At 38.5% G+C, this 24,698-nt stretch overlaps 1 protein-coding gene across 2 annotated transcripts in view; it reads right to left on the bottom strand.

Moving 5' to 3' along the window:
• Positions 1-612: 612 nt before the first annotated feature.
• Positions 613-24,698, bottom strand: part of flrt2 (fibronectin leucine rich transmembrane protein 2) — a 57,991-nt gene continuing 33,905 nt past the window's right edge. Inside the window, exons 1-2 of one of the 2 annotated variants that reach the window (XM_038285094.1) lie at positions 8,366-8,904; positions 613-4,597 (exon numbers count right to left, since the gene is read on the bottom strand). In XM_038285094.1, the coding sequence (XP_038141022.1) occupies positions 2,207-4,186 (1,980 nt within the window). In that variant the 5' untranslated portion in view covers positions 4,187-4,597; positions 8,366-8,904 and the 3' untranslated portion in view covers positions 613-2,206. Of the gene's footprint in view, positions 4,598-8,365; positions 8,905-24,698 lie in introns of those variants that run through there. The other variant, XM_038285095.1, reaches the window with a different exon arrangement.

The following is a 24,698-nucleotide window of genomic DNA, read 5'->3' as shown; positions in this document are numbered from 1 at the left end:
TATATTATGAGCCTTTCCAAGTTATTCTGCTTCAATGTTTCCACTTTGTAAAAATGTCTTTAAAAAAAAGACAAATCTGTGGAGTTTCACAAAGACATAAACATGCTATAGATCGAGCTTCATGAAGTCATTAGAAACATAAGCTCTGCAGATGGTTCTTTATGTGGGATTTTAAGTAAACTAGATGTTAATTTGTAGCGTCTCTATTTGAAAAAAATTTAATAAAAATACAAGATTTTAATATATCAAATAACGGCAATAAATGATTTAATCGCATGTTATATAACTTTTTGGCACTGGTGTTAGGAATGCCCTAAATTAAGCATGATAATGGTCAGTGTTGCCGCTGAAATTAAAATCTAATTAAACTAATTTTGAGACACTGAGTGTTGCAGTAAATCCCATCAGGGAAAATCTTTATCTGAAAGAAATCTTTCAAGCCCTTGAATGATATTCTGCTCCAAGCAAACGTCTAGAACCTTATAAAACGTGTTGGAGCAGGGACATCTATGGTGCCCTCAAAGAGTTACAGACTGTTTCCTCTACAGTGAGCTTCTTGCAGCCAAGAGAAAATAAGGTTGACATATTTTTCTCCCTTTTTTGGTAGGATTATGAGAAAAGAGGTGGGTGGGAATTCTTTAAGCTTGGCCCCTTAAAATCAAATTGTGTCAGATCAAATAAAGTCCTAAGTGCATAAATGGAGACCTCTCACATGTTGAAGAGCTGCCGCCGCAGCGTCTGAGCCCAGGGGCAGGAAAAAGGTTTTAATTGAGCCCATGCAGGGATCAGAGCATGCAGCCTGGAATGGAGGGTAAATCGGGTTGGACAGAGTGCGAATCATCCTTTCAGCTACTACTGCCGCAAAGAGAGCAGGTGCATTGTTCGAGACGAGCAAACTGAAAATCAAATAAGGCGTCTCGTGAGCGGGGACAAAGGGATAAATAATGATGAGATAGACGAGGTTCTCGGTCATGGCTCTGGATATGATCACGGGCGGGGTGTGAGCTCAAAGTAATTTCCTAATTCATCACTATGTCTAATAAACGCTGGGACAAGGATGAAATATGTGGGTGTATAATTAGCGTCATGTGTGAGACATATCCAAATTCATCATCCTTTCTTTTATTTTTTTTTGCTCCAATCTCAGAGGAATCTTTATGCTGTAGTAGAAAGCAGTGAAAAATCTTTAACATTTAGCCACCAAACATTGAAAATACTGTTAGTGTTAAATTATTTCCATGTCATTAACTAGCTTGACGAGCATAAATACTTCACACAATGCTGCCTGAGCATGAGTAATGCTGTCTGGGTAATCAGCTCTGGGGGAATGCTGGAGGTAATGTGATCTCACTGGCCTCACTAACATTACTTGGTCCCACACACGGTTGGATGAAAACCTGCCCCCTTGTGGCCAAAATCATTTAAAAAGTAGTATAAGGGCAAATTACAATTCAAAAGAGATCCTTTGTTGCTTTTAAGCATACAATTATTTTCTGTAAAGCAACACAACAACATGCTTTTTTAATAGGGTGGCACTTTTGGGAAATTTAATTACCACAGAGATTACATTTTTCCATCCATGTCGACCTGCAAGTGGTCACCACCTCTGCCTTATTTCCTGCCTAGCTGCTGTTAATAAGAAAGTGCACTTTAATTCCTTTTTTATTTTACTTTCTAGAAACAAACAGTATCATATTCCTTAAAAACACTGCAATAAGAAGTGTTTTAAAATCCACGTTATGTTCCACGGTGGCAAACCTAACGAAGGGGGATGATCATTTTGGGGTATAGGTACTATACACCAGAAAAGGCCTTATATTTTTCTGTGGTTAGCAAAGGATCCCAGCCCTCTAAGGTGGCTCTTACATTTCCGAGGCTGTCGCTACGTTCTCTCGGGAGCTACACCCGGGGTGTTGTGATTGTACAAACCCATGTTCTTGTACAGTACTGACCATTGAAACGACTTTCAAAACCCTGCTGGTTATAAAAAAAGAAAGAAAACACTTGTGTCTCTTTTTCTAAGAATAGAAAAGATAGCAGAGAATCCCACATTATTATCCACAGTATAAATTACATTGTAGATGGATCTTGGAAATATATATGGTACAGTAATATTTCACTAGAACTTTTTTTTTTTAGATGTCATCTACACAAACAGTGTCTATGTGAGCAGTTGTTTCATGTACGTGTCAGTAAGAGGGCTGCATCACGTGTGACAGAACTCTGTACTGGGCACGTTACTGCTCTTGCAATAGGCTATGCTGTTGTTGCTGAGGTGACAGTCTCTAAATCCAATGCCCCCGTTGGGCGTGTAGATAGGCTGAATACGGAAGTCTCCCTTGAGGAGCTGTTCATTGTTCAGAGCCACTATCTGGAAACTGGTCTCGGTCATCTCCAGTATGGAGTTGTCCTTCTTGGTTCCTGCCTCGCAGTAGTCATCTTTTCTCCGACCACGGTTGTATTTCCACTTAGTAGAAGCAGACCGACTCTTTCGGTGCATGTGCCAGCAGAATAAGCCCAACAGTGTCACTAGGATGATAAGAACTGCTCCGCCTATAATCCCAGCCATAAGCAGTGTGGAGTTCAGGCTGTCCTGCGGGGCTTGCTCACGCCCCGGAGGCTTAGTAGAAGCAGGCGCCTTGGTCCTAGCCTCGGAGCAGATAGTATCCTCCCCCGGCCTGTAGGAGTTGAGGGTGTCCAGAACATGAACACAGATCCGATACACCGAACGGGGCTCGAGGTTGGTGAGACTTAGATGGCGCTGATCTCCACTCACTGTCCTCTCCTGCATCCCTTCATTTTGGCTTTGGCTCCTTTTCACCCACGTAACTTTGTAGGCTGTGACTTTGAAATAGGACGCCCAGCTCACTTCAATGTTGGTGGAGTTGACCACGTGGAAGGAGATTTGAAGGGGATCCTCATATGGAGGAAGTGGTCCTGGGGGGTTATTATGGATAGGTGGTAAGGGAGGGGAGGGGGAGTCAAAGTAGTAAGGGTTAGATGTGGTGATGAGGGTGGAGATCATGGTGGTGATAGGGGAGGTGGTGGGTGGAGGAGGAGGTGTGGAGCGAAGGGTTGGCCAGGGCGTCTGGTCAGGGAAAATAGGACACTCTATAATATCCAATGTCAGCTCTCTGATTATCATGCCCTTCACCTTCTCTGGACTGCTACACGCAAATCCCCGGGCATTGATGGAGGATGGTAAAGACTTGAGCCACACCACCACCCATTTCACAGAGCAGTCACAACGCCAGGGGTTGCCACGCACCATGAGGCTCTTCAGGCTTGACAGCCCATCAAATACTCCCTGCGTAAGAGTCTGCAGCTGGTTGGAGGAAATATCCAATCTTTCTAGTCTGTTAAGGTCTGCAAAGGCTGCCACAGGGATCTGGTTGATCAGGTTCTCCTGCAGACTGAGCTTGACCAGTGACTGGCTGGGTAAGAGGGGCGGAGGAAAGGTGAGGGAATTTCGAGCCAGGGCCAGCTCTTGAAGAGAGCTCAGTTCCCTGAAAGTCCCTGGCGCAATGCCCTCATCCGTCAGTAGGTTCCCGTCCAGCAGGAGGCGCTGCAGACCTGTCACATTCTGAAAGGCCTCCTCTGCTATAACAGCAATGCGGTTCTCATCCAAGCGCAGCTCCTTCAACTCCTCAGGAAGGCCAATAGGAACACTGCTCAAGTGGTTCTTGGTAAGAAAAAGGAGCTTAAGGCTTTGTGCCTCCCTAAAGGCCCCTTCCTCTACCCCTACTGTAGAGATGGAGTTATCATCGAGGTGCAGCTCTTCAAGTTTACTTAACTGAGCCAAAGCTGCTCTGGAAATTGTTTGAATGTTATTCTCCTGAAGATGCAGGACTCTTGTGTTTTTGGGCAGATTGATGGGGAATTCATCCAGCTGGTTGCCATATAGAGAAACAACTTCTATGGATTCTATATTGTGAAATTCCACAGGAAACCCAGCATTGCTGATCTGGTTGTTGTGTAGGTAGAGGATTCTATACCCCTCACCTATCCCCATAGGCACTGATGTCAGGCTGCGTTCGTTGCAGTATATAAACGTTTTGTCACAACGACACACTTGGGGACATGAAGCAATTGTGCTGAACTGCATTTGAAGGCTTAGGATGACAGTCAACCAAAACTGCAAAAACGAGGCCCAATCTTTATTCCACGGTCCAGCCAGAAACTCCATAGTGGAAAAATAAAAGACAAAATTTAAACCAACAATAAAAAAGACTTTCCCTCCCCGAAAAAAGGCAATAAACTTTAGGTATCCACTAAAAAAAAAACAAGGTCCAACAAAGGACAATCGAGCAACAACGCAGTTAGTTGGGAACGGAGTGGGTAACAAAGACAGTAATCCTGTAAATGCTAGTCCTCAGCAGAAGAACGAAGGCCTCATTTGTGGTGGCGACCCCATCCATGCTGAGACGTCAAAACAATAGCAGGACCCTTCACTCCCTGTTCCATGCAGAGCTCAGCCAGAGCCAATTTGAAGACGCACAGTAGAAGGCCACCACAGGCTTCGTTCGCCTGTCCGTCACACACTGCTGGTCCCAGACCACCGCAGAGCCCACGGGGGGCGACGTTTGGATCCAGAGACCTGGGAAAATAAAGAAAAGCTAGATAAGTATTTCTTTCAGGAATGTTTATTCCTTTAGAAAAATAGGGGCCACTTTTTTTTTCTTTACCCCCCTCTCTCTTTATTTAACGTGCAAACACACATACAGTCACACACAGTTTCCAATCAATCTTTCCCTGTCTCCTGAACAGGAAGGCCAGGTCATATACTGTTTGGAATTATGCAGTGACTATGTTACAGAAAAAAGAAGTCTGATAAATATTCAGAACAGCTCTTGCACATCCGGTCTCACAGACATAAAGAAGGCTTTTATTCCCCTCGCGCTCTATCAAAGGAGGTAATGGAGCACTGCAAGGACACTCACTCATGGATTCACGGGGGCTTCTCTGCAACATTGGGGCTGCTTAATGGAAAACATGATAAAAAGAGATAACGCTAATAAAGACATCAGCTTTCTAAGTGCCAACATGGATGTACGAGATGGATCCTGGGAGGAAGAAGACAACATGAGGCAAAAAGATAGATAAATAAAAGCTGAACCTGTTTTTATGGTTTATTTTCGCTTTATTTCCAGCTGCTTGAGCAGACGTTGTGGGTAGAGGTGCACAAGTAAACACAACTGCTTACAGTAAACAGAAGCGACTGTTTTGCCAGTGGCCTGTGGAGGAGCTTGCTATTATCAGTGCAGACTGGAATGACATGCAGATTTAGGGCTGAGGATTTTGGGGGTTGGTGGGGGCGGTGGGTGGCAGTCGAGGAATAGAGACGCTGCGTGTCAGCTGCTCCGTCTCCAAGCCAGCGTGACATCGACGACATGCCAACCAGATTTGGGTAGAAAAATAATATTCCCTCTCCACCTGCAATTAATGATCAATACATGCTCATATTTTTGGATTCTGGAGGTTTTTGGAGACACTAATGAGCCCTTTTCCAGCTAGATCCATCATTCTAACTTTTACAAGCCATCAAACACCTCTTCCTCCATCTCTACATGACTGAAAGATTGTGTTCATTATCTGCAGCTTTCAGTTTTTACTAAAGCCCCTCCCTGTGTCAGTACAACAGTGGAAGCAAGGAGTTGAATGTTAAGCACTGCAGTGGCTATGAGTGTAGATGAAGGGTTCCTGCATGGTCTGGAGAAGCCAAAAAAGGCATAGATTTTGAAAATAGGCAGAAATATGTGCTTCTTTTAAGAAGAGTAGAATACTTTTGATTCGATAGCGTCTCGAAGTCATTAAAGCCAGAGGCTATTTTCAAGAAAACCCAAAAATATGATTGTATCCCCTTGTTTATTAACATTTATAGATAGATAGATAGATAGATAGATAGATAGATAGATAGATAGATAGATAGATAGATAGATAGATAGATAGATAGATAGATAGATAGATAGATAGATAGATAGATATAAGTAAATATAAGTAAATATTGTTTCAAATTAATATTCTAAAATATTATCACTGCTTTTACCAATATTTACAATTATTATTTTACTATATACAGTTTTTACCCTTTCAACACCATAAAAATTCCCACTGAATACCTTTTCGTTATACGTTTATACGTTAATACGTTTTCAAAACTGGGTTGACCCGCTAACAATCAGCTTTTAGCTCTTCCATTTGACCGAACAGCTGAGTCTGACCTCCTGCTGGCAAGGTGCGTGGCCACTTTCGTACACCACTGTGTGTCTGATGACAACATCAAGCTGGATAATCGTTGATGATGTCAACAGTGCGACGGAAATCAGGGAAGTAAATAATGGAGAGCAAGAGCGTTGTCAGTATTCTTTATTATTTCGCTCCTTCATCTGTCCGAATCCCTGTCACTAGTGTTGTTCCATACTTATAAAATGTAAACAGTTGTTTTGGTTCGTTAGATCAGAAGTGGCTGGCGCGGTGTGTTGACATCCAATGTCATATGTATATGGTGTCACATAATGTAGCGGGTAAACCCGGCTCTGGTGTTCCCACAGCTTGCCAATCAGAGCCGAGAAGATTTTAACACCGGTCGATTGCCGAGTGGTTTGACACGCATCAGTGAGCTCTTCCCACTCCCACTAAAAGCAGATTGTTCCCGGGTTTAAGCTGGGTTTTTCGGCCGGTGTGAAAAGGATATAATTCAGCTACGCACCTCTCTTTGCCATGCTACATCATTATCACTGTCACATAACTAAAAATAAAAACATGGCCAATCCCTTTCCTTACCTTTCCTAAAACAAACACTCAAAGGACAACTAGATGAAAATAGATATCAATCATTACTATCAGTCAACTTTTACAATTGATTGTTTTAAATAATGACTAACGTCAGCTAATACCAATGATAATTACTTTCTACTGTTGACTCTTTGCTAAAAAAACCAGTTGAAGCAGTTGCTTCAACTTTTCACCAGGTTTATTTTATGAGACTATATTGCCAGTTTGCACATCTAAAATATATAGACTGATCAAAGTTGAACATAGATTTCTGAAACCTTTACCCTGAGAGAAAATAGAAAGAAAAAAAAAAAAGCTTTTCTTTTTTGTGTGTTTTAGGGCAGCCTTAAAATTGAACAATCAAAAACGATTATAAACTCGTCAAACATTGACTGAACCAAACATTTTTCAATCATTGAAACCTTTTTTAATAGAACTAAGAAAAATACATTCTCAGCTCTCTGACTTGCTTAAAATAATGTCTACCGCTGAGCCCAAGATCATGAATCTTTTCTGTCTCAGCCTTACAGTACGCACAAATGAATGTTCACACACACACACTCACAAATATATATATATATATATATATATATATATATATATATATATATATATATATATATATATATATATATATATATATATATATATATATATATATATAGCATAATAACATTTTCCCTTGACATTCTTTCTTTGCTTGTTGTGGAGATGGAAGGCATAGACAGTGGAGCAATCCTTTGACACACATCTGTGATCTACTTTTCTAAATTGAAAAGAGCTAAATTTAATCAAATAAGCTTCAGGGGTGGTGGTGGTTGGGGGGGGTGGATAAGGATAAGTAACCACATGAGGCGATAAAATGCGGCTGAATCAACAGCAGAAGGCGGCAGCATCAACATTATTATGGCAGGGCGAATCAAACGTCACCAGGAATCCAAATTATAACCTTCAAAAGGCAGAACAAGTTTACGGGAAAACACCAAACCCTCCTAAAATATAAACTACAGACAGGAACCAACGCGCCAGGAGGCTTATTCTTTCTGTTTTAATCTTTTTTTTTTTCGTCTTTTCTTTAATTTAATTTCCAGTTGAGGGAGCACAGTTTCTCACCACCCAGATGAACGCTGTGATATGCGACCAGGACAATCCGATTAGAAGTGGGTTTAGCCTGAGACGCAATTTACAAAAGTTTTTTTTTTCTTTTCCTTTTTCTAACGGATCTGGGTGTTTAGAAAGAGGCGATCAGGTATGCTTCAAAGTGCCGCCCAGTGAGCGCTGCTCATCTGAATGAATTATTTCTAAAGGAAGGGGGCAGGAGAGCGTGTAAAGCTCCTAAATCCAAAAGCAGGAGAAAACAGCAGAAAGCGCAGTGATCTTTGACTTGATCAAATATCTAATTAACATAAATTAGACATTTGGAATGGATGGAGAACATTTTTTAGTGATGGACGAAGAGGTTAAGTTGTTAAATATGTTTTAGGATCTATTTTTTTTTTAAGTCAACCTAATTTAGGCCGGAGCCATAGATGGATTTATTCATTTATATATTTTTCACCTGTAAGGGGTTAATATAAGGCGTTAACCGTACCTTTGGCGACCCCGTGTCCATCTCGATCCCCAGAAACGCATTTAACTTTTGCTCTCTCTCCGAGCCTCCGTCCTTCATTCGCTCTCTCTGTAAGTCCGTGCGTAAAGGGCTCCGATCAGCGGCTTGGACCCGGCGATTCCCCGGAAAAGCATATTATTATCCTGCATGGGTCCCCCTGCCGCGCTCTCTCTCGTCCTCCGTGCGCACTTTTCTTCACTGAGTGTGAGTGTGAGAGTGAGTTAGTGAGCTCCGCCGCTTCCACTCAGCACAGTCCGTGGCGCACCGGGACACAGAAACGCGGCTCCCCGCTTGCACACAGTCTCCGCGCAGCCAGGACGCGCTCTCCTGATCCAACCCTGGCCATGCCGCGGCCAACTGCGTCCGTTCGTGTGCGCAGTAAAAAAAAAAAAACAGGTTTAACTCTTCTTCTGCCTGCTCAGCTCAAAGCTCAGACTCCCTGCGAGCTGCTCTCCAAGATGGATTCAGTTGATAGTGCGACGTGCCTGCTCCGATCACCTCTCCCTCCTCTCCCTCTCCTCCGTCCCTCCGCCCCCTCCTCGCGCTGAAGAATGCTTCTCCTGGCTCTAAGCCACAGATCCTCAAACGGCACAAAATAGTTTGCCTCTCAACAGACTCGATCCTGACGCGGTTTTTGACCAGCCTACCTTACCCCGCAGCGATAACACAGCCTTCATTTGCGCTTTATGCGCAAAATCCAGGCTTTCGACTTGGAGTCACATCCACGGTGATAAAAAACGTAGCCACACAGCAGATTCTTTTATTTCTCTGGATTAGTGGATTTCCTTGCTCTATAATAAAACGTTAGCTGCAGTATTCACAATGTGGGGATACTTTATGATTGCTCCAAACTCTCTTCAAAGTTTTGGTTTAGTTGATTTGATCAAATAAAATCCTTTGGAACATTCTCAGAGTTTCTTAGATAACAAGAACAACCGTACGCATAAAATAGTTTAACAGAAATTTATAAGAATTTCTGGCTGCATTATTTTTCCTGGTTTGTTCTCTCTCTGCCATGCCAACCTGTGCACCTACAGTTCTATTGCAATTAGATAACCAATACACACCTATGTTGTGTTTTTATATAAGGAGCTAATACAAAAACGTGTATAAAATAATGCACTGATGTTTAAAGGTATAAAAACGCCCCTGCAAAGCAAAAAAGTAACCCTTTCATTTGGAGCTAAATAACAATTAAAAGCTGTAAAAGGGACACTAACCTCTGTGGTTTATTGGCTTTTTTCAGTGTTTATATGTTGCCTAACACCTGAGGGCACCCACTCCCCTCAGCTGGAAATGCAAATAAGAAACAGTTTAGTTTGCAACGGATTTTTTTTTTCACATGTGCCTCCCAAGGAATAGTGCCTGAATGGATTTTACTCTCAGGAAGATTTTGCCCATTCACCTTTTGATGCAGAAGTCTACTTTATGAGTTATCTACTTTTTTCGTGAGGTATATTTCCACTGCCATAATAGTATTTTTATAAAGAGACTTACAAAAATATTGTTCTTTCCAAGTAGTTTAGTCGTATTAGGCAAATAACATAGTTAGAACAGCTGTCAATGGAAGACTGCTATTTCTATAGATGTTGTTGCCATGTATATTATTATCTGTTTTTTCATGTGCCGATCAAGAAAGAGCAAAAGCACCTGTATCAAGAAGCTCAGCTCTGTCTACTTCATTCAATGTTTTCGCTTCAGCCAAATGATGCATTTATTTACCCCAGAGGTTGTTTACCACATGCTGGGTTCAGATTACAAGTCTCATAACCAGTGACATCAGAATCTGCTTGAGCAAAAGTTTGAGCACAAAATAAGGAATGTGACTTAGTGTTACTCAATGAAGGCTTTTTTAACGACAAAAAAAGAGTTTTTAATTAACAAATGCAAATATAATGAAAGGGTAAAAACATAAATATAAATGGTATAGATCGTGACACTGTTATCAGTTCATCGGAATGACAGCCTTGGGGAAGAAACTGTCTCTGTGGCAGCTGGTTTTAAATATTACTCTGCAGCTCTGACCTGAAGGTAAAAGTCTAAACAGTATGTATACAAAATCAGTGGATTTGATAATTGGTTTTCTAAGTGACTTGGCTAAATTGTCATTAGCGGAAAAAGGCAACAATGATAAACATTTTGTATTAACAAACTGTATCTAAATACTCAGAGGTTGTAGCGTACTTTGCATTTAGGTGATTTAAGGAAGTAAAACATTTCTATGGTTTTAATGAACAGCAAAGCAGCAAATGTTTAGTTATAAAACTGAGGTTAGTGAAAGATCATGGAATCATCTTGCATTTTTTTAAACATTCCTCCAAAGCAGAAACTAGGTTCTTAGAACACCACAATCCCCATCTTAAATCTAACAGTGAGGAGGTTGAAAAAATAACTAAAAAGACCACCACTGCAATTAAAAACAGATTAAACGTTATGTATTCAAACTTATTGGGAAATAGATATAAAAATATTTAACACTGATCCCAAACATTCATAGCTCAAACTTTCACTATGTTTCATGATGGATGAATTCAATATTTCAAACTAATTATGATGCATGTAATCAACTATAAACACACACAACCATAGAGCAAAACGCTTCTTCTCGTTTTCTCCAACAAATCCAAAATAAAATCAAATAAAGGGAAGAAATGTGAACATTTCAAATTTTATTCAACTAGTTAAAACCAGAAGTGGTGTTTAGATAATAACTTTTCATCCCTGGATTTTTTTTTTGTCCGAACATTATCACACAGTTGTTGTCATTGTTATTCAGGTATCAAACAAGTGCATGATTCGTTTTGCTGTTCCTTTTCATAGCCTGAGTTTTACATCTTGAAATAAAATGTAGTGACTTTTGATTGAGTCCCCATTCATCTCAGTCATTATTTTAATTGTTCCCAGAAAAAAAGGCAAACACCAGGAAGCAATTACAGCCTCAGCGCTGATGACATTTGTCTGGTAAATTGTTTGTTGCAGCACTCTATGCTCTCTCATGTGAAGAGGGTCACTTTATACTCTGACAAACTGATAACCGCCTTATCTCTTCACCTGTCCACATTCTATACTGTCCTGTCTGTCTGGTACACTCTTTGTGTTCTCTGAAGCTCCGCTTCACCCTTGCAGCCTCTAGTTCTTCTTATAAAAATAATGCATTTGTAAAACAACTTACACATTTCTGATGTCTTGGCCAGATCTTTAAAAAAACTGAGTTTAGTCAAGATTCTATTCTAAAATGTGTTTGCATTAAGTAAAAAAATAGATATTAAATAAAAAAATGTATCACTAAGATAAAAAAAAAATTAGATAAAAAAATATCAGCCTGGTGTTGTAAATATGTAAACATGTAAGATATAAGAAATTATTTGAATTAAACTTATAGAGAATGCATTTTTTCCCCCATTTTGCTGTATAAGCTTCACAAAGCACACAGGGCTGGAGCCCTGCATGTGAATGTTTTAGGAAGCCAGTGGTAAAACATTAAAGCCATAAGTTACACACTGGCTCTGTTCAGTACGCTCAGGGGATTTACTGTTACAGCCTTGGTCTTCTAATTTATGATTAAGAGCCAAATATTTGCTAGTATTTGACACTGCTTAAAACCCTAATGGTACTAACATGACTCTGATCATATCATTAGCATTTTTCATCATGCCATATAGAGCCTGGGTGGATTTTAAAATGTTGCCCATTCATCTTTTGATGCAGAAAATTGCTTTATGAGTTATTTGCATTTTTTTGTGATTGTGACTCTTAATTGTGCTATTTCTCATGAGAGGTGTATTTCCATTGACAGCAAATAAAGCTAATATTTTTTATGAAAAACATTTTTTAAATGTAAGTTCAACTCTTTTTAATTAAACTTATAAAAAATATTGTTTTTTCTAAGAGGTACAGTAGTATTCACCAAAGTACTTTGCTGGAAGATGGTTGTATTTCTATAGCTGCTGTTGCATTGATGTCGCCATGTATTTATTATCTCTAGTAATTGGCTTTACATGGATTTTATGAGAAGAAATGAAGAAACTCCAAAGGCTAAAGATCAACCCATATTTTGTGCAGTATCTTAAGTTCTGGGAAATGGCTTTAAAGAACCTTTTGGCATCTTAATTTTTGTCATATTTCACCTTTAATGACCACCTCACCTTGTAAGTTTTATTTTTCTATGCACTGTTTATGAGGATCCATAAACTGCGAAATAATAATTAGCTAAATTATTTAGATTTTTTAGGTTAAGCTTGAGATATTTGGAGAAGCTTCTTGCATTCAGTATGTTATGGGGATTAGTTGAAGTACAATATACCCTTTCTGTAGTTTTCATACTAAAGGGCTGGTTATACTCCCATTGCAGTGTGTCGCAGTGAGCTTGTCTCAGATATTTTTGATTTATGCCCAATATTAAAGTGTGGTCTGCGCTATGTTATTCCACATCACAATGCAAGAGGGACAATCAGGAACTAGCTGTGGGTCTAGATACGGCCGAGGAGGTGAGGAAGTCGGGGCAAGTTTGTTCGACAACGGAGGGACATGAGGGCGAAAAAGAGCAGAGATCCAGGTGGAAAAAGGGTCCCAGCATTCTTGCACACCTCACTCTTCTAGCTGGTCCATCTTCACGAGTCGCTTTCCACAATGGCGGTCATACAAACAAAACAAGCTGGTTACGTACAGTACCAAACAGGAAATACGCATAGTGTAGAAAGGATGTAGAATTGACCAATCAGAGGCCTCCTGTCTGCGGCACTGTCTGCGGCCACCTACAATTTTTAAAATAATTTTATAAAAGAGAGGTGCACCGGAGTGGCTGTGGCATGGGCGGGGGCACATTTGCGTTCACTGTGAAACACGTGCAGACAACCTAGTTTCTGACTGTAAATCAGGCTTAATCACCTTCAATATTGTAGTAAAAAAAGTAATTTGTAATAGCCTGATCCCCTCAGCCATCACCTTTTTAAACAACAGGGCCCGTTTAGTCGATCATGTCTCGTATCGCGTCTTGTACTTGTGCTGGTGTTGGTGTTTACTCTGGTGTCTTTTTTTTTTATGTCTTTGTGTAAACAAGCTCTGTGTATGTGGAAAAGAATCTCCCCTTGGGGACAAATAAAGTCTAAAGTCTAGTGTGTGCAAATATTACATATAAAACTGAAGACTCCTTTATTTGTAAAGTCTGAAAACATTTTCTCTTATATTTTCAAAATGGCCCCATTTGTGCTTAAGAAAAGGCTACTATTTCCTGAAATCTTCAGTGTTTATAGTAAACATGCACTGGTTACACTGATATTACACAAGATTTTCTGTGTTTAGATAGACGCAGTGATCAGAAATAAAGGTCTCAGCTAACCAACTTTTCTCTTGATTGGCTCCGTTTGATGAACAAATTACTTAAAGAAATAAGATATCTTTTTCTATTCTTCATGGATGACGATGGCTGTGGAGGTAGGCGTTTCCTGTCACCTGTAGTTGCCAGTTTAAGCCATCTGTCTCCTTTGTTGTGTCCTTAGGCAACACTTCACCTGCCTTGCTTTAATGTTAGTAGGGAGAGAGCCTGATGGCGATGATTGTATGGCAGCCTCACTTCTTTAAGCGCCAGGGCAGCTGTAGCTGCAGTATAGCTTTCCAATATTAGTGTGTTAATACCTGAACACATCAATCATGAGCTAGTTGTGTAACCCCTTATGTTGAGTCAAAAGTTAACATTGGCTTGTCACTGATGGTGGACAATGACAGTTCATTGTAGCCACAGCTACCCTGTACCAGATGGACAGAACCAATGCTGACATATATCTTTGCCATTGAGCCAACTGCCCAACAACTACAAGCAAGGCACCTAGAGTGTCTTGCCAAATGCCACAGCTGTCGAGATGGACAAATCTTAAGTTGTCCAAATGCCAAAAAGTAGTTGCAAATACTGTTGCTTTTAGTTTTGAGATCCAAGAATCATACATTTTCTTTCCATAAAGTTCAGGTCTGGTACTTCTAAGTTGCTTAAACTCCAAAATGGTAATGATTAAGTAAACCCCGATTAATCTAATAAATAACCATATTAAAACACGACTTTGGTTTCCAGTGGAGTGTAACCATACTTTCTTAAAGTATAAACCATTACACAGAGCAGTGGCCTCTATTAAATGACAGGCAGAGTATATTTTGGTGAACCTAACAGAAAACCTTTTTTTTGCTTTATTCAAATGTTCCTGCTGCCCCCTGATGGAATGGTGCCCTGGTCAGTTTGCCGAATTACCTCAATTTAAAACTGGCTCTTGTTTAAACAGAAAGCAACATTGTGTTTTTTATGTATATTCAATTAAATATTTCTGCTGAGGACCTCAACACCTTTTCTTAACAGACCAGGAACAGAGTCCTTTTATTGGACAATCTAAATTATTCTCCCTATCAAAGTAACTTTGAAATGTTGATGTATATAGCGTCTTTTCTTCTGGTGTGAGTGCAAATATGTCAGCTGGATATTATAATTATATGTTTAATCTGTGTGTAGGCCATGAAAAAGAACGCCTGTAATTCCCTTTGATTGTTCATGGTGGTTCTTTATGCAATTAAAGGTATCAAGTTTCTGAGGTACACCAGCTACAGCAGTTTTATCTTATTGCTGCTTAATTTAGATTCACTAAGACAGAAAAGAAATGAAATACAAATGCAAACCATAAGACAAGCAGATTCAGAGGTTTGGTTTTACCTTAAAAAAATATTAAATCTGTCATGTTCTCTGCTTTCCGTCTGGCAGCTGAGGTCAGAAAGGCACACAGGAGTCACAGAATCCACACGGGTCAGCAGGTGCACATTTTACCTTTCATCTCTGCCTCCAGTTCCCTGAGTGGTATTAATGTTTGACTTCTGGCAAACCATTTCAACATATATAAATCATACACCAGACTTCCAACAAATAACAAAGCTCCTGTTTAGGTCACATTCGTCCCTCATTTTGTTAAGCAAGGCTTCTTAACACGTGCTGTTTCAGCCTAACTTGTCAACTCTGTCATGAGACAATGCCGTTGTTCTAAGCGTCCTCCTTTCATATCCAGTTTCATCTGCTGTGTCCCTGAGACAGACGGCTTTAGAGAGGCCCAGTCCACAACATTTAATTCCTTTATAAATCAAGCTTCCCTGCACGACATGCATTATTGATTGAGTGAATGTAGAGGAAACGGCCTATTTTTATTTGCTCTTTGATGGACGTGCTTTGAGGCGGTGCACTTCGTCCTGCTGCTATGTGGAATGTCTCTTTCAAGCACGCAAATGAGAATAAAAATTACATCTACCTGAGGGGCCCTGCGAGGACAAATACACTGGCACCATTAAACAGCCCGTTAATTTGATTGTGTTTATTGTTGCCAGAGCAAAATAACGGAGAAGCGGTTTCATGTAAAACTCGCTCGAATAGTATTGATGTTTTACAGATACTGTCTTGATGAAATGACTTTGTTTTTCCTCTTTTTATGTTTTTTTTAAATCATCAATGTTCACTACCTTGCCAACATTCTCACACTGTCTGAAGTTCTCACTTCACAGCCAAAAATGTGAATAAAATATTTATATATGAAGTCGAAGAAAAGACCATTAATGGTTTCATTTATATTGTGTGCTTTTATATTCAGCCTCTCTGAGTCAATACCATGTACAACCATTCGTTTAATTTTAACCATTGCTTCTCAATTAGATTTAGGTATAGACTTTGACCATTCTAAGAAAACATGTTGCTTTAAACTAAACCAGGCTATTGTAGCTTTTGCCTTAGGTTTAAAATTGTTGTCTAGTTTAAAGGTGAACTTCCAGAAACTAGTTTTTGGACTTTGGGCCTGCTTTAACCTTCATGAATTCTCCTATTGTCTTTCTTTGAACAGGTTCCCTGCTCTTGTTTGAAAAATAGACTTAATACCATGATGCTGCCATTAACATCTCCATGTGTGAGGGTGGTTTCTGCAGGGGGATCTATGGGAAAGGCTTTTGTCAAACAGTGTAATTTATCAAAACTAGTTGCTGTCCAATCAACACTTGCTTTCTGCTTCAGCTCTTTCTTTGTATTTTATTTAGAGCTAATAGAGAAATTGCAATTATATGGGATGGAGGGTTTTTACTTGTAAAGAGTCAATATTATGCACTACTTTTTGTTGGTCTTTTGAATTAAATTCAATTAAAGTATGTATGTTACTGTACAATTTGTGGCTGGGTGGGGGGTAAATTTGCAAAAAATGTTTAAAAGTAAAACAAATAATTCCTGTTTCCAGGGTATCTAAAGGATCCATATTGCAGAGAAGGAGTGTAGTATATGTAATATATATAGTATACAGCCTCTGGTGAATCTCAAAGTGGAAATTCCCCCTGCCTTGCCCTGTGTTTTGGTGTGGCATATTTACTCTGCACGCTTGTGAAGCGTGATAAAACTGCAGATACTCATGACCCCAGAGAACTTCAAAGCACGCTCTGTCCATCTGCTCCTGCTCAGGCCCCAGACTCTGTTAACAGAGAGTAGATGGGTTATAGAAAGAAGAAAAAAAAAAACTGTCCACTTAGATATGCAGATATGTTTCTCCCCTGGTTGTATCCACTCCGGTCCCGGGAGACATCATTAGCTTATCGCATTCCTCCCAATGCATGAATTTACATCTGGACGCTGAGAGGCACTTCAAAGGTGCCAACACCACGAGTGTTTAAAAAAACGTTCCCCGCCAAACCTTTTCAGGAACCAGACTGTGGGAAACCACAGCATCATGGCGGGCTGTGATGTAATCGGGCACTGTCGCTTGAGATTCACAAGGCTTTGAGGGAAATATGCTGATTATGTTTGGAGTGGAGGATCAATGAATTCATTAGTTTCTAAGGCGGCGTAATTAAGTCTGGCTCCGTCGATTATCAATCTACATATGCCTCATGCTGCAGCATCGCTCCGACAGCAACATTTTATTTTGTTTTTGTACAACTGACAAGATGATCCAGTCAAATATAGTTTGTATGTTTTAACATAGAAAATAGCATCTTTAGGTGTAACTCCATTTTGCTTTTAAACTTGTCTCATATACCTTTAGAAGCAATATTTCACAAATAAACATAAAATATAGTATTTTTTAGTAATGAAACAATTGTTTTTTAATCACTACAAACTTTGAATGGTTTCAAGATTTTATATGAGGCAAAATTATTTTTGCCTCAATGGTCATACAATATTAGCACCCTCACCTCTGTTACACCATTGACTATCCAGGCCTGCATTGGCTGACTTAATTGGCTCATATTATGGTTTTGTACGGATTTTTTGTCATTAAAAACTGCTGTATACACTCACAGCTGTGACAGGATATGACACCTTCTCCAGTTGTAATTTATAAAGTCTCAGAGGGAACTAAGAGGTGGCTAGTCTTTGCAGGATTATGACAGATTTGTTTTCATTTACAAATCAGATAAAATGTGGACTTACAGATGTGTGAATAAGGTGGAATGAGAACATCTGACATCAGAGTGAGCACATCACACCCACAGAAAAACATCGTGGTGGGAGAATAAGGCTGTGAGGATGCTAAACCTTTATGCATCACAAGGAAGCTGGTCAGAAGGTAAGATAGATGGAGATAAATACAACACACATATGGAAGGAAGTCAAGGAATCTTTTATTAGGACAACAACTACACCAAGCATAGATCATGAGCTACAATGAGGTTTCCATAAAGCATTGATGTGTAAGAATGGCCCAGTCAAAAACTAATCTAGTCTAATAATCTTTAGATGCAATTAATAATCTATGTTCAGACCTCTTCTTCATCAAATGTGACCAAGCTGGAGTTACGAAAAAAATTCAGTCAGAAGAGATGCAAATGATGTAGAGAAATACTAAAAAGCTCCTGCTACCTACAGTATCTTGAATGCAAATCCATGCCCAAAATTTCAGTTTTTATTTGCAAAAGAATATATATATATATATATATATATATATATATATATATATATATATATATATATATATATATATATATATATATATATATATATATATATATAAATAAATATGTATGCTTGTGGTTGGTGCACTAAAAGCTGTGAAAAGTATTCGAAGGGTGTGAATACCTTTGCAAGATATTGTTGAAACATTCTTCCTGTGTCTGTAAAATCTCATGTGATATTAAGCGTGGTGTAAAGATTTAGCAGCAGGGCCTACAGTTGCTTTAATAAAAAGGGTAGAATTGATGGCGAAGCTGTCAAAAGCCTAGCAGCACTCAATCAGGGCCATTTCATATGTGGCGGTGCATGCAGTAAGCACGGTCTCAGATGTGAATTATAGAGGAGACGGGAGCCAATGCCTGGTCCTCACTGAATGCTGCCCTGTGCTAATGCCAGCCTGTAAAAACACTGACTTGACAACAAGCGAGCCCCTGTAGTTCTGCTGAGAGAGAGAGAGAGCTGGGGAGAGGGATACAGTGGGAGGGGGAGCTCAGAGATGGAGGGAGACTTAGTGGGGGTGGGTTAAAAGCACTCTGAGAAGACTGCCATGTCATCCTTGTCCTCCTAACATTTAGTATATCAGATAACCGCCATGCGATATCCCATTTTCAACTTACAGTATGTTACACATTCAAATAGAGCATTATAGCTTCTAATTTTTAGACATTTTATCAAAGGAGGGTCTATTTTTATTTTTATTAAATATTTAAAGACACTGTTCCAGACTTGGTGTTAAGATCATGTAACCAAGACATTAAAAATAAACTTAATACTGAATGGATTCCACTGGTATGCATACGTGTTCACAACCCTAACATTACAGACAAAAAATGTTGATCTGGTCTGTATCAAACATCATCATCTGGAAAAAGTTGTCACGCTTTAGGATTTATTAATAGATTGAATATTTCAAACATAAACAGACCTCCTTACTGGTAATTTCAGTTTTTAATTAAATCGGAAATGTGAACGTGGCTAACTTTTATGGTGGCTGCAGATCAAGCAGTTCTTTGACCTGGCAAGATAACTTGCAGATCAAGGGAAATAGCTGCCTTCTGCTCTGTTTCAAAGCTGTCCTACAGTATTACAGCTTGACCAATGCTTTCCTTTGTTCTGCATTTTGGGGACTTTTTACTGAAGTATTTCTTGTTTTAAAATTCCTTCAATGTATAAATTAATTAACACCCTATAGAGAAAAATGCAGTGCAGTGGTAAAGTATTCACATCCTTACAGTTTCTTCTTTTTTGTGACTTTTTTGACATCTTTTTCAAGCTCCTTTTATAAAAAAAAAAAATAAATGGTTATCCCATCTTTGGTAATAATATATATATATATATATATATATATATATATATATATATATATATATATATATTGTATATATATATATATATATATATATATATATATATATATATATATATATATATATATATATATATATATATATATATATATATATATATATATATATTGGTAATAAATATCAAGTGTCTGCTTTTGTATCATATTGGAGGGATTTTCCCACTCTTATCAACACAAATGATTAATTTCAAGCACTTTAAAGAGCGTCTGGGCCTAAATTACCTGTTTAATGCCAGCATGTTAATTAAAATGATGTGTTAACTTTCACCGCGCCATTCTAAAGCTTTCTTTCTTCAGAAGCATTCGGTAGTTCACCTAAGCATAGCTTTATTTCTCAAAAGGCAGGCCCACATTGTTAAGATCTCTTTTTTGCTGCAAAGTTTTCAATTTTATATATTATTATATATTGTTATATATATTGTTAAATTAATCTATTTGCCCAAAAAAACACACAACAAAACTTTTAGGGTTTTTGTAATCAAGTAACGACACTAGACGACTATATGTTTGATAAAATTAAAATGCTTATGTGCTTAAAAAAATAAAACATTATTTAATAGTCAAAAGCACAACAGAGCAAGGAAATAGACCAATCTATTTAGTTAAAAAAAATATATATATGTGACACAAAAAAAATATTAAAATCATGAAAATTTAAATTCCCACAATGAATAGCTTGACCTGGCTTTATTCCATTCGCATAAACACAGCCAACGTTTTGCAGATTTCTAATTAAAATGTCTATTGACTCAAAAGGTTACAAGTCAAAATAGAGTAGATAATGAAACAATTTAACCTGATTAAAGTTTTTCCATATACAGAGAGAATTAAAGTAGCTTTTCATCAAAACTCTTTACTGCATGTTTGAAACAAAGGTAATAAAACCACAGCAGTTAAATGTTAAGCTTAAAATGTCCATAATGCTCAAAAAACAGCAAAACAAGTCTGAACCAGTATTGAAATTTTCCAAAGAAAGTTTGCATTATTTCTAGTAAAACATGTTTAAATTCTGTGCCTTAATACAGAGTCAGAGAGCCACATTTTGAAAAATGACCACTTGTGCTAAACCTCATGCTGAGCTCAGCAACTCAAACAATAATATAACCTTCATTAGGGTGAATTATAACGCTTACCCACTCAAAGTCCATTGTACTGGCAAACTAAATGTGTTGAGAAAGCTAAGGAGGAAGGAAAACACAAGAACAATGCAAGTTGATTGATAGTTCAAAGGAGAACAAAGTTCCTGGAGATACTGTATCACATCGTCTCCTTATCTCTCTATGATTGATGTTTGGTAATAACAAGGTCAATCAGACCCTCAACGACATGTTAAACACTGCCTAGTCCTTCCACAAGCCATAAAAGGAGCAAAGGGAAAAGCAACTTTCAAGACGTCAGAACTGAAAAGAACAGTGGAGAAGAAAAATAGACAGATGCCAGGAAGGAGCGGGTCCTGGGGTCACGCGAAAGATGGGCCTGATCCCACCTCCAATCCCTACAGCTTTTCTTTTGTTTGAAGTCACATCTGGGCTAAATTTCCCCTTACTGACTTGAACAGAGAGGAAGTGTACTGGGTGGGTGCAAGGAGGCTAAGCCCCACTGCGGCCTGCCAGCCTAAACAGTCCAAATACTGTAGATCCATGAGTCACTGAAGAAGGGACGGCGTAACCATGGATGCAGACCGTTAGTATGGACTTTTCACAGGAACCGTTGACTAATATGAGAATGTGGGCAATAAATCATTCAGTAACACACTGGGGGCTGTTGAACATTGGGGGGTGGTGGACTGATCACTACAGTTATCACATCCTTTCAGACAAAGGTCACCACAAGCTCACCAAACACTGGACAAAAGATAGTGAACAAGCTAAAGACTGACTTTTAACTCATTTAGATTTACGTCATGGCTTTTACCCTTTTAACAGGTTAATAATGAAAAATCAAAGAAGGAAAAGTAAAGAGTCAAACTGTACAATAGTGAAAAATATGTGGCATCCCGCCTAGTTACCTTTAAAAACTTATTGTACATTTTTTACAGATAAAGCTAAAGTATTGGACATATGCGAAGTGGAAGGACAATGATACAGGCAAGTGAAAAGTACATTTTTGTGGACTTATTTCATGTGTTTTTTTTTTTTTAAGAAAAGAAATTTGAAACTGATTAGCAAACTTTGAAATGTTTGTCCGCTCTTTGCCGCATAAAGGAAGCCCAGTAAGGTTGGGGAAGGCAAATTTCAGTATATCAGCTCTGAACCGCTTGCTGTTTTTACTGAGGTATAACATTCCCACAGTGTAATACTGCCACCACTATGTCTAATGGTTGGGATGGAGTGACAGGGGCACAATGCAGTGTTGGCTTTCATTAACTATCTGATCTACGGAGGTTCTTCCATATACTGTATTTGCTGTATTTATTTCCAAATTCTAGCTTTTTTTTTGTGACAGATGTAAATATTTTATCTTAATTTGCTCTTTGATATCTAAAACATTTTAAATATCTGAACCAATAAACTGTATTTGCTTTGATATAAGTTTTACCAAAGCTGAATCATATCTCTGATGAGCGAAATATTCTGTTTAAAGAAATAATCTCTCCTGTTTCACTCTGCTTGACCTCCAACTGATGTCAACTTAGATCAGGAAAAAAAAAAATACTGTAACTAGACTTTTTAGATATCTATGCATTATTACAGTCCTGCGATTTGTTTTCGAACTGATTCTTTAATTCAGTCACATGAGTTCAGTAATTTTATAACACAAGAGCATCGAAGAAAAAATTGAGGTATTAAACAATAATTTTGGAAACAAATTGATTATTTCTTTTACAGTAATTATCATAACTAGCTGTATAGCGCAATGCAGACATAATTTCATTTAAACATGGACATTTACATTAGAACTTATAGAAATGTTTTGAATAGGAACTTATGTTAATATTCTGGTAAAAAATATAATTTTATATTAGTGGAGTTCCTTTGAATTATATACACACACACACATATATATATATATATATATATATATATATATATATATATATATATATATATATATATATATATATATATATATATATATTCACATTTCTATTTTAAGAAGTTTTATAAATTTATATATATATATATATATATATATATATATATATATATATATATATATATATATATATATATATATATATATATATATATATATATATATAAAACTTCTTAAAATAGAAATGTGAATTTTGGTTTAAAGGATGATGCAAATTTAGTATCATACAGTATATCCATATTTATAAAAAAATAAATAACAGAAATTGACACTTTATTATGTCTGAAATGCATGCATTTTTAAAGAACCCTTTTTACTCTGTACTGTATTATAACTTAATAAGATAAATATATATTAGATATATATATATATATATATATATATATATATATATATATATATATATATATATATAACTTAAGACTGGGATATGGTACAAATTAGAAGTTAAATGTAGTAACACAACATGCTCTCTGAAGCCTGTAGTGTTTTAAAAAAACTGTCTACAGCAGCAGCGTTCTGCTCCACCTAAACACCACCTTGATTTGATCAGGTCCTTGCAGCTGTTTAAAAGCTCTGCCTGTGCTTGAATGACAATCTGTGTTTATCTTTGGCTTTCCTCTCCAACTAATTAACTAAACCCCGGAACACCAAAACACACAGTCCCCAGAACCTTCTCACTCTCTGACAGCTGATATATTATTGCACCATTTTAAATTAGTGGCGAGTGGAAGATGTCTCACATCAATTTACACTTATGTGGCCTGAGACTCTTATTAATTCTTATATTTTAATTAAAGTAAATTACTCTATCTTAAGTATATAGCTGGGTGTAATCATCAAGATTGCTTATTCATGTGTAAAATACAGGGGTATCCACTGGTATCCTTATTTTTATTGGTGTTTTTTTAATTTACTGCAGCAGGTTGGGTTATCAAACCGGATGCACGGGCACTCTGGAGATGAGGCTGTTCATTCCACTTCCACACTCTGCTGTCTTCAGTTTCAGATGAACCACTCTGCCAATCTTTATCCCTCCTGGAGATGTTTAATTGCCTCAGAAGCGGAGAGACGTTTTCAGGCTCACTGTGCGTCCAAAAGCAGGCATTGTTTTGGCCGCCTGAAAGGCCCCCATTATCTGTTTTTTGTTGTCCCTCTCAGCATGAGAAATCCCCCCGGTGCGTGAGGCAGGAGTTTGGATAAATCCAGATTACATCAGCAGGCAGGTGAACTAGAATGAAAAAAAAAAAAAAACAACAGAAAAACAACTAAAAATATAATTATGCTGTCAGTCGCTGCTAAGCTGCAGCCTTTAATCCCTCGCCATGCAGATACCGTCGCTTGTCTTTTCCCATCACGAGCTGAAATCCAATATTCTTATCCCCGGCCTTAATTCGCGTTTCTTTCCTCTGGTTAATTCATCATCATCATACTTTTTCATGTTATTTATTCTGGTAACAATCACAGTATTGGCCTTGGCACGCTGGGGCGTAATTTAATGCGCTGTGATATTAAAGTCTGGCAAGTGTTCATTTGCTTTCATTTTAGAATATTGCTCTCAAGTTGAGGCGAAACTTCCCTTCGATAACGTGCCCAGGAGACCCACACATGTCGACCTCTCTTTTACACGTGCTCATGGCGTCCCTTCCCTCTCTTTGCTCACCATATCTAAGATTGTGTGAAATAGCGTTTTACCCTATCAGGTTTTACAGAGGCCCCAGCCCCTTTAAGGCAATCTGCGATTCCATCTGGTCACTGTGGGCCCCCCCCCCCCCCCCCCCCCCCCCCCCCCCCCCCCCCCCCCCCCCCCCCCCCCCATCCTCTGCCTCACTGCCTCATCAGCTCCTTTCTCTCAGCAACCGGTGTGAGAGTAATTTCAAGAAACTTCCCAGGGGCATCCATTGAAGTGGATAGTAGCTGCCATTCTACCAGGAGGCTTCAGGGATGTCCAGCAAACAAGTTCTTCA

The sequence above is a fragment of the Cyprinodon tularosa genome, unplaced genomic scaffold (assembly GCF_016077235.1).
Source record: "Cyprinodon tularosa strain WSP-4 unplaced genomic scaffold, ASM1607723v1 ctg206, whole genome shotgun sequence".
Classification (NCBI taxonomy): Eukaryota; Metazoa; Chordata; class Actinopteri; order Cyprinodontiformes; family Cyprinodontidae; genus Cyprinodon; species Cyprinodon tularosa.
The sequence above is the reverse complement of the archived record's forward strand: the minus strand, read 5'-3'. Positions and strand labels throughout refer to the sequence as shown.